The 10,988-nt window shown below is 33.9% G+C and overlaps 1 protein-coding gene across 6 annotated transcripts; it reads left to right on the top strand.

The window, feature by feature from the left end:
* The first annotated feature begins 601 nt into the window (after positions 1-601).
* LOC130805953 (phytochrome C) lies at positions 602-7,884 on the top strand. Of its 6 annotated transcripts, none has more exons than XM_057670814.1 (5): positions 602-789; positions 2,043-3,509; positions 5,034-5,847; positions 6,065-6,361; positions 6,461-7,884. In XM_057670814.1, the coding sequence occupies exons 1-5, from the start codon at positions 747-749 to the stop codon at positions 6,672-6,674; spliced, it is 2,835 nt and encodes a 944-aa protein (XP_057526797.1). In that variant the 5' UTR covers positions 602-746; the 3' UTR covers positions 6,675-7,884. The 6 variants fall into 6 exon arrangements, with proteins under 6 accessions (XP_057526797.1, XP_057526791.1, XP_057526795.1 ...); XM_057670808.1 differs by having other exon boundaries at positions 635-789; positions 1,315-3,509; XM_057670812.1 differs by having other exon boundaries at positions 644-789; positions 1,437-3,509.
* The last annotated feature ends 3,104 nt before the right edge of the window (positions 7,885-10,988 follow it).

Genomic DNA, 10,988 nt, shown 5'->3' with positions numbered 1-10,988 from the left:
CTTTTTTTATTATATTGTATAATTGTATGATAATATGATATTAATAATATTATATTTTGATAAGGAAAATTGTAATTGCATTTTACTTTGAAATTTATACTATGTACATTCATGCATCAAGAAGGTCATCCGGTGGAATTAAAGTTGGGCATTGTTGTTTTTGATGGAAGCTTTGGGAACATTTGTTGAATGGTGGCCATAGCTTTAGGGCCAGGAAAAAGGGGACCGTCAATTAGCTTTTTCCTCGTTGCAGATGAGTTAGGATCTGTCTGTTACTTAAAATGTAATGGAGGGTCAATTACTCAATTCAATGATTATAATTACTTAATAGAGTTTAAAAACGAGAGATTTTAACATTTTACTTTTTATTTTAAAATGATATCAAAATTTTAATATTTACTTAAAAGGTAATAGAGGGTCAATTACTCAATTCAATATAATTACTTAATAGAGTTTAAAACGAGAGATTTTAACATTTTATTTTTTATTCTAAAATGGTATCAAAATCATAATATTTACTTAAAATATAATAGAAGGTCAATTACTCGATTTAATGGTATAATTGCTTAATAGAGTTTAAAAGGAGAAATTTTAATATTTTATTTTTTATTCTAAAAGGGTATCAAAATCCTAATACGTTGCAGATGTGATTCGCGGTACTATCACTATGGTCTGGTGCTTGATCATCTCTATTCTTTACACTCTAGTGGACCCATCATTATACTTCTCGCTCTTGTTTTTTCTTTATGTGGGTTCTGTGTAATCTAGTACGGCACTGTCTAGCTTTCAGTAAGTGATTCTCTGATTTCTAATTAAGATCGTAAACTACGTCGTACGTCTAATTCTTTACTGCTCAATTATGCTTCATTTCTGATATATTGTACTGAATTCTTGTTATTATTGTAGTAATTGATCTGTTTTTATTCTCTTTGCTTTGAATTTTGCTGGATGAATCAGTTTACTAAGGTGGGATTTAGATGAATTTGTAAATGCAGAAATGGTTTCAGAGAATTGAAGTTTTAATTGTAGTTTTCATAATTTCATGTTCTTGTGCTTGTATGTTTCCATTTTTTTAATTTTAGTTTTTGATTCGGGCTAGGTTAGAGAATGTCTACGGGCAATGTGTAGGTTGTGAAAATTGAAACCTTTCAGAAGGGTGAAATGGAAATGCTTAAGGACTAGGCTAATTCATGATTGTCAGTGTGTGGTTTAAAGTTTTTATGTGCGAGTACCACAATGTTTGTTCACTAATTAGTAATGCTGAAGGATAATTCGATGTGGGTTGTACTAATGGAGTAATTTTTTTCTTGTTAGGAAGAACATCTAGGCATGATTTTCACCGTTTGGATAGGAAAGAACCTTTTTAATTGGTAATAAACTTTAATGTCTAGGTTGGATAAGCTGAGTAAGGGTTTGCTGTGATTGTTTTGTAGAAGAGAAGAGATTGTTGTGAAATATGTCTTCGAGGTCGACTAACATGACAAGTTCTAGGGGAAGCTCTGTTCGATCGAGGCATGATGCCCGGGTTATTGCCCAAACCCCCATTGATGCTAAGCTTGCTTTGGATTTTGAGGAGTCTAGGCGCCACTTTGACTATTCCTCTTCAGTTGATATCAACCTGTCAACTTCTACTGGCAACATAGCTCCTTCAACAGTTACATCCTATCTTCAAAAAATGCAAAGAGGGAGTCTCGTCCAGTCTTTTGGCTGTCTAATTGCTATCGATGAGCAAGATTTCCGTGTTCTTGCTTATAGTGAAAACGCCCCTGAGATGTTGGAGTTAGCTCCTGTTTCGGTGCCTAACATCCAACAACACGAGGCTCTAACCTTTAGTACTGATGTAAGAACAATTTTTGATTCCGCTGGTGCTTCTGCACTTGAAAAAGCAGTACGTTTTCCTGAGGTTAATCTCCTTAATCCCCTCCTTGTTCATTGTAAAAACTCGGGTAAACCCTTTTATGCTATTCTACATAGAATTGATGTGGGGCTGGTTTTAGACTTGGAGCCGGTAAATGTAGATGATATAGTGGTTACTTCTGCAGGGGCTTTAATATCTCATAAGCTTGCAGCTAAGGCGATTTCAAGATTGCAAGCGGTACCAAGCCATAATATTCATCTTTTGTGTGAAGTACTAGTTAAGGAGGTAAGTGAATTGACGGGTTATGATCGGATTATGGTGTATAAATTTCATGAAGATGAGCATGGAGAAGTGATTGCTGAGCATTGTAGAAGTGAACTGGAACCTTATCTTGGGTTACATTATCCGGCGACTGATATACCACAAGCTTCAAGATTTCTTTTTTTGAAAAACAAAGTGAGGATGATATGTGACTCTCTTGCTTCTCCTGTAAAGGTCATCCAAGATGAAAAGTTAATTCAACCACTGAGTCTTGGTGGATCAACTTTAAGAGCTCCACACGGATGCCATGCGCAATACATGGCAAATATGGGTACCATTGCATCACTTGTAATGGCTGTGACAATAAACGAGGAAGATGATGAGGTTAGTGATCGGCAAAGAGGAAGAAAGTTATGGGGGTTGGTGGTGTGTCATCACACAGAATCTAGGTTTGTTCCGTTCCCTCAAAGATATGCTTGTGAATTTTTGATACAAGTGTTCGGCATACATATTAACAAGGAAATTGAATTGGCCGCTCAAATGAGGGAAAAACATATTTTGAGGATTCAAACCGTGCTTTGTGACATGCTCATGAGAGATTCCCCGGTAGCAATTGTTACCCAGTCACCTAACATGATGGACTTGGTCAAGTGTGATGGAGCTGCACTCTTGTTAAATAGCCAAGTGTGGCTACTTGGCGTTACTCCAACTGAGCAACAAATCAGAGACTTAGCACAGTGGCTTCTTGAACACCATGGGAATACTAGAGCATTAAGTACTGACAGCCTCAAGGAAGCCGGTTACCATGGTGCTTCGAAACTTGGGGATGCAGTTTGTGGGATGGTTGCCATTAGAATAACCTCTAAAGATTTCTTGTTCTGGTTTAGGTCACATACGGCCAAGGAAGTAAAATGGGGAGGTGCAAAACATGAGCCTGTGGATACAGATAATAGGAGAAAAATGCATCCAAGATCATCATTCAAGGCTTTCTTAGAGGTGGTCAAGTGGAGAAGTCTACCTTGGGAAGACATGGAAATGGACGCTGTCAATTCGTTACAATTGATATTAAGAGGGTTGTTGAAAAACAGTGCTACAAACGACATGAAAACTCTTGTAAAAAGTTCGAAAATGATAGTGAATGTACCTGGAATTGATAACACACTAGTGAATAAACTCCAAACTCTTACTAGTGAAATGATTCGTCTTATTGAAACTGCTGCTGTCCCAATTTTCTCTGTGGACGCTTCTGGTGTTATAAATGGATGGAATGTCAAAATGGCTGAAATTACGGGGCTACTTATAGAGCGAGCAATTGGCTTGCCCTTAGTTGATGTTGTTGCGGAGGAAACAGTTGAAACGATTAAAAATTTGCTCTCCATGGCCATGCAAGGTAATTTCTCTTGCTGCTTTTTTTTTTTTTTTTTGAATCATACTACAAGCATAATATTTTCTTCTGAGAATTTGCTTGGAGGTTGTTTGATTCATTTTTGTTACATTTCATGTTATTATTGGAACATTTAGAGTATGGTAGAACATCAATAAAACCTACAAAGTAGTGGGACAAGCATAAGTGTCCAAAGGCTTAAATGAACTAAGAAAAGTACGAAACAAAACAAAGTAGCTCAAGGGAAGAGCATTCGTTTGAGCACCTACAGTGCTTGTTCAAGAAAGGAAGGAAGGGGAAAGAAGGGGAGGGAAAGGAAGGGAAGAGAAATGGAAGGGAAATAAGATGATAGTTTTGGAAAGATTGATACCTTAACAAAAATGATCCACCCAATCCCTCTAAATCCCTCCCTTCTAAATTCCTTCCCTCTCATTTTGTTATCCAAACAAGAGATCCCCACCCCTCCAAAGTTTCCCCTTCCTTTCCCTCCATTTCCTTCCATCCAAACACAGTGTTATTATTTCTCTGTAAACTCAAGAAAAACTCAATAAGTTTTTCTGATTTTTTTCAAATCTCTTCAAATATATATTCATAATATAGTCTGCATACTTTGTTTGGATGAGTTTTTCTTGAGTTTACAGAAAAGCATTTTCCTGAAGCCCTGTTATTTGTATCTCTTGATAAATTTCAATATTTCCCAAGAACCGTTCTAGAAGAAATATTACAAAAGGAAAGTTGCCCAACATCTATAATTTGTTTCGAGATTTCGAGCATGTTAAGTGACGCAAAACAATCTTCAAATTTCTGTCCAAGTGGAGACAAAATTAAGGAGTTCGTTTGCATCATTCAACGGAGGCTATAAATATATTATTGCAGGGGTGGAACAAAGATTTTTGAGGCCCTATTTATTTTTGCGATTTTAAAAAAAATAGGGCCCTTCATTATATTAAAAGATAAAAGATTTCCACTACAAGAAAAATAATTTAACACAAAATGTATTGTAACATTAGATTACTTTGAATATAAAAAAGGTTTACATAAAAATCACTAAAAAAGTGTTGCTCAGAACCGAGCCTTAATTGGACCATTTAATATTTGAGGCCCCTTATTTCAAGGGGCCCTAGGCGGTCGGCTACCTGGGATGCCCCAAGAACCGCCCATGTATTATTGTAATTTTTAGCATTATTACTTTTAACAGTTATATGGTTACTTTATGCAAGAAAATTATGTGTAGTGCCTGCTCAGTTTCTCTTAAGCTGAACTTGATGCTTGAAAATGTTTCTGCTAGTTCTAATCCTTGTAATGAAGTTGCAAAAAGATAATAATGTTTCATTACCTACTTTTTGTGATATGTACATGCCTGACATTGATTCGATGTCAGATGAAAGTAACATTTAAAATGTCTTTATGTATTGTATGAATGGTTATTATAGCTGAGCAATTTTTTTTTTCCCTTTTCCCATTATTTCTAACTTAGTTTCTTTCTAATATTCTTCAATTTAATCCTTACTCTAACAATTTATTTGGCAGGTATAGAAGAGAAAGATGTTGAAGTAACATTAAGAACATTTGGGTTCCTGGAAAGGAATTGTCCTGTAGTTGTAGTTAATGCTTGTTGTAGTTGGGATTCGAATAAAAATGTTACGGGAATTTGCTTCATTGGGCAAGATGTTACTTTGCAGAAAAGCATCATGGAGAAATATACTGAACTCCAAGGTGATTATACTGGAATAATGAGGAATGCTAATCATCTGATTCCTCCGATATTTATTATGGATGAGCAAGGCTTGTGCTTGGAATGGAATGACGCGATGGAAAAACTCTCTGGTTTCACGAAAGAAGAAGCCATTGGCCAGGTGCTTCTAGGAGATGTGTTCACTACTGAAAGTATCGGCTGCCAGCTCAAAGATCATGACACGTTGATTAAGCTCAGGATAGTACTAAATAAAGTACTTGGCGGCGAGGATGCAGATAAAGTATCTTTTACGTTCATAGATAGGCACAGTAGATGCATTGAGTCGTTGCTCTCTGCAAGTCCACGAACTGATGCTGAGGGAAAGATCACTGGAGTTATGTGTTTTCTACATTTACCTAGCCCAGAACTTCAATACACGATACACTTGCAAAGGGTTTCAAAGAAGGCTTCAGAGAGTACTCATAATAAGTTGGCATATTTACGAGAGCAGATCAGAAATCCAATACAAGGGATAAAATTTATTCGACAGTTAGCAGAGTCATCTGAGTTGAGTGGAGGGCAAAACCAGTTGTTGGTTTCTAGGTCATTGTGTGAAGATCAATTAATGAACATTATTGAGGACACTGATATTCCAAGTATTGAGGAATGGTATGATTTTCAGCTATATATTTGCAATTATTTTGCTTTCCTATTGATGCATCCTTTATTTTATAATTGAAATTAGTTGTCGAATCGCTTTAATTGAATCTTGAAGTTATCACTTGAAAGCATCAAAAGTGTATTTATTTTGATTTTACATACTTTTCTACAATGGTACGTGCTGTTTTCTGAAACTATCATTTCGGTTTGTGATTGTTGTGTTCAGTTATATGGAAACTAAACCTGCTGAGTTTAATCTGGGAGATGCTCTCGAGGCTGTCATGAGTCAAGTGATGCTCTCAAGCCAAGAAATCCAGGTGCAGCTCATGCGTAATTTACCTGCTGACGTATCATCTATGTGTCTATATGGCGACAATTTGAGGCTCCAGCAAGTCCTTTCAGATTTTTTGACAATTGCTTTCCGTTTTACCCCTGCGTTCAGTGGATCCTCGGTCATGTTCATAGTCAATCCTAGAAGGGAATCTATAGGAGCAAAAATGCAACTTCTTCATGTTGAGTTTAGGTAATTATTTGTATATGGCATTCTTTATTGTTGGTGCTTAAAGTCCATAATAGGATGTGAGTCGATTAAGTCGCTTTTGACTGATACTTTTACATGCAGGATCGTACATCCATCCCCAGGTGTCCCAGAAGATCTGATCCAAGAGATGTTCCATCGCAACAATGGCATGTCAAGAGAAGGACTAGGCTTGTACATTAGTCACAAACTCGTAAGAATCATGAATGGCACAATGGAATATGTTAGAGGAGAAGATTTTTCATCATTCGTTATCCGTCTAGAATTTCCGCTCATTCAAGATGTTGGCCACAAATGAACTTACTTTTCAGCTACACAGCTAAAAAACCATAAAAGCAGCAATTATAGTGAAAATGGAGTATCTGAACCGAACACTCCACAGATTGGTACTCCAGTTTGAAGATTCTGAAGTAGGGTGTCTCCATTAAAGCGCTATGCAATGCAACGCCTGCATATCATTTTGCACTCAACGGAAATTTCTGCTCTGTCTTTTGATTTAACCCTTCATATGTGTTGTGAAGTTGCGTTGTCTTTGGAGGCTGTTGCCCGAGAAAATTACAATTTGACGTTGAAGTGAGGAATGCCCATCTGGTAATGACTTCCCGTTTAATCTCCCATGAGGCAAACTAAATGTATACGAGCAATCATTCTGCTGATAGCTGGGAAATCAGTAGTGTCAGATGGAGTTGATTTGCGCCACGGTACAATAAGACAGGTGTGTAAGTATGTTGATCTGTCGTTTCTTTTATTCTCGTAAAATAATGTAAAATTAGATCAGGACCAGGTTGTTTATTTTGTACAGAAGAGCTGAAGGAGATCTATGTATAGTATTTAGCATTCATATTTCAAAGATTTTCACTTAATTAGTTTCAGCTGCTAGAGGAATGAGCAAAATTTAGTGCCATCTGATTGACAGTTCTTAGGAGTTCCACAATTTTTGGAAATTTCATGTCACTTTCTTCTGCTAGTGAATAAACGTTTAATAACCCGCTTAAATGTTGGTATTAAGTGAAGTTAATGATATATGTAATGTATTTTCCATATTTAAAAGTTAAAACCCTTATGCTCAAACATTTTTTTTCTTCACTTAATATCACATTTTCAAGTTATAATAGATGGAAATAAATTTTGGGTACAAAAAGTTGATTGAAGTAGAATAACTATTATCATCAACCTTGTACAATAAATTTGCTTAGCTAAATTAATTAATTTTTCAGTCATTTACCCTAACCAAACAGGACATAAAGATGGGTAAAGGCTGCACTCTGGTTATTCGTTTTAATTTCTTGGAATGAGTAAAAGAGTAGAAGTTTTGGGTATGGTCCCACCAGGATGCCTTCTGGGTGTTACTGTGAGAAAGTGGCTTCTTTTCCTTTCTTATATAAAGTTGGTGTAATTCTTTTTGACAGCTTTGTGTGTTTTGGCTTGCTCATGACTCATGGGAATGCATTTGATTTTGCTGTACAGATGAATAAAAGTGATTCTTTGATTTTTGATTGCCTTTTTATCTCTAACTATCCTCCTCTTCTTCTTTCTCTTTCTCGGTGAGGAGTTGACTTTTAGCTTATTAATAGCTAAGACCTAACAGTCATTTTGGTAATCGGTATTTATTGATGAGAATGATAATAGAAAATTAGTATAATTTCGATATAAATATCTCTTGACAAGTTAATTTTCATGTCTTTCAACAATTAAATTTTCTTCACAAAATTTTTTTTAATAGTTATCATTTGAAAATGTGATAATAGGTGGTAATGGAACTGTGAATAAAAATGTCTTTTATAATCGTGCTTTTATTACCATGAAAATGACATGATATATATCATAAAAATTTATATTACACATCATTTTCATTCCTACCATTTACTATCAATTATCAAATGGGCCGTAAGAGTTGAAACACTGCAAGTTTTGAATAGAGTCTTACAAGCGAGGCTTTTTACTAGACTCTTGCAGCCCGTTCGGTAACAGGTTTTAAAATTTGGGAATGACAATGAAATGTTAATTTTTGTAATAATATTTCTTTACAAAATTCATTCCAATGTATTAACACTAGAACATGTGGTATTAAAGAGTAATGGAAAATTGTAAACAAAAAACCTTTTTTATGATCAAATTTTCAAATCCATAGTAATAACATGATACATATCATAACAATTTATACTACAAATTATTCTAATTATCTCCAATTAGTACTATTAACCAAACGGATCGTTGAAGTAACAATGACCTTATAATAATATGACATATCATTTAAATACATACTTTTTTAACTTTGTATAAAATTTAAGAGTATACGCTAGTCCATTCTAATTAAAAAAAAAAAGAAAAAATGAAAAAATGAAATGAAATATGCGATATTAAAAAACAATTTTCTCGCCCTTCATCAGCGCCTCTACTAAAATTGTTACTACCTAAAGCTTCTCTCAATCATAATTTTCTCCATTCAACCTTAAATTTACTAAAATCGCACAAAAACTCATTAAAACACATTAAAATGATCAAATCATCAAGGAATTTCTATGGAATTTCGATAATTAAGCGATGTTTCTAGATAAATATGGAATTTCTACGAATTCAAAATAAATTTTTGATGTTTATTAATTTTTTATTCATTGTTTTTGATGATTGAATAGTATTCTAATAGATAATTTCGCAAAATATTTATATTATCATTTATTGACAAAATGGTGATCATGTTATTAGATAATGTGCATTGAATTATTCATGGAGAAGACAATAATAATTATTAGGAAAAGGTTTGAAACTATATTTTTAAAAAACCTACTAGAATATGTAAATGTACCTGCTTTTTATAATTAGAAACTTACTTATTATATTTTAGAATGTCCTCTATTCAATTTGTGAATTAAAAATAAAATGTAGTAATTAACCATTAAAAATCCGCATTAGTTTTAGCACCTACTTTAATACGTAAAAACATTTCTTATCAAGATTCAAAATCTACTTACATCCATCTTCTTTGATACTTAAAACACCTATTTTTTACAGTTAAAAACCTACTTATGCCACATGTTCGATTTGTGCGTTAAAAAAATTAGACCATTAAAAATTCCCATAGTTATAGCGCCTATTAAAATACATAAAACACTTAACTTCGTATAGTATAGTTTAAAAACCCACGTATCTTTGAAATGTTGTGCGTTTAGTTTGAGCATTAAAATCGTGTAATTTGACAATTAAAGATTTGTATCAAGCTGAGCACTTACCTTAATACGTAAAAGCACCTACTTTGTATAGTTTGAAAAGTTACTTATTAGATTAAAAATTATTATATTCAATTTGCGTTAAAATGGAGTAACTTCCACTTATAAATTCACAGTAGTTTTAATACCTAGTGTAATAAAAAAAAAGAAACCCTACTTTGTATATTAGTTAAAAAAAACCTACTATGAGTATTTAAAATACATATTTTACTTAATGAAAAATTTGATTCATTTTACAGATGATCATGCGCAAGATCAATGATAAGATTGATAATACAATTATACCTAGCAAAAAATCTCGCACATACATTAGTTAGCAACGGTTGAGCGGCACTATTTTCATTCGCCTAGGAGATATTTGTACCATAGAGAAAAATAATACTCTTAAGTCTTTTGAAAAAACAAATATTAGATTGACTAGAAGCTTATAAATAATACATGGAACATTAGTTTGTCTGGCATACTCTATCAGATCATATCAACTTTAGTACAATGTAATTTAAATACACCTATTGTCAATCATAACGATAGAATTCATTATGATTTACAATAATAACAGGCTAAGGATGAAGGCTATAGAAGGGAGATACACAAACAGTTATTGAAGAACGAATAGATGAGATAAAGAAGTTTCTAACTTTTTCCACCGTGTAAAGCTAAACGTACAAATTTGAGTAGGAACCTGAACCCATACATAGCCAAAAAGATTAAGTTAAATTGATTAAAACTAAACTAATTTTAACTCAACAAAATTAAACTAAATAGTATGTCAAATATCCATCTATAATCTTAACAAATCACTTAAAGTAAAAAATACAAACATATTAAATCAAAATTATATTGGTATAGTCTTATACATAAGTGAAAAAAAAAATACCACAATACATGAAAAGTCGCAAAACCTTATATGCAACAAATTACAAGGAAAAAATCATCAAAATTTAAGCATGGTCCCCAATCTAAGACAACATACCTTAGCCTAATTAGTCCCCTCAAACAAATTTACCTATATGGATTATCACGTACACTTGATCTAATTGCATTTACCAAGATATCAACTTTCAATAAACAAAAATCCCCACCAAAAGGATAAAACCTTTTGTTTATTAGATGAATGAACATCTTGAAGCAAGAACACAAGGCAAAGCGGTCTCACTATGCCTTGGATATCCATATGGAATTGCTTTGGTGAAGTGTGACAATCGACAAGTGGTAGCATTTGCTTCGACATTTTTACTTGATCTACGATTAGCTAGTTTAAGCAAATGCTGCGTCTGGACAGTCGACAAGTGGCCATATCTAATTGTAAATAGTCGACAAGTGGCGGTAGAAATGTTCAAAACAGACCCGATGATGCGATATTCACCCGACCTTGTAACAGAATT

The sequence above is a fragment of the Amaranthus tricolor genome, chromosome 2 (genome assembly GCF_026212465.1).
Source record: "Amaranthus tricolor cultivar Red isolate AtriRed21 chromosome 2, ASM2621246v1, whole genome shotgun sequence".
NCBI classification, from domain to species: domain Eukaryota; kingdom Viridiplantae; phylum Streptophyta; class Magnoliopsida; order Caryophyllales; family Amaranthaceae; genus Amaranthus; species Amaranthus tricolor.
This window is presented reverse-complemented; position numbering and strand designations above follow the sequence as displayed.

Coding starts and splice junctions, on each gene's coding strand:
- LOC130805953 (XM_057670808.1), top strand. CDS start 1,457: ATGTCTTCGAGGTCGACTAACATGACAAGTTCTAGGGGAAGCTCTGTT. Junction 3,510..5,033: donor GCTCTCCATGGCCATGCAAG/GTAATTTCTCTT, acceptor TTTATTTGGCAG/GTATAGAAGAGAAAGATGTT. Junction 5,848..6,064: donor ATTCCAAGTATTGAGGAATG/GTATGATTTTCA, acceptor TGTTGTGTTCAG/TTATATGGAAACTAAACCTG.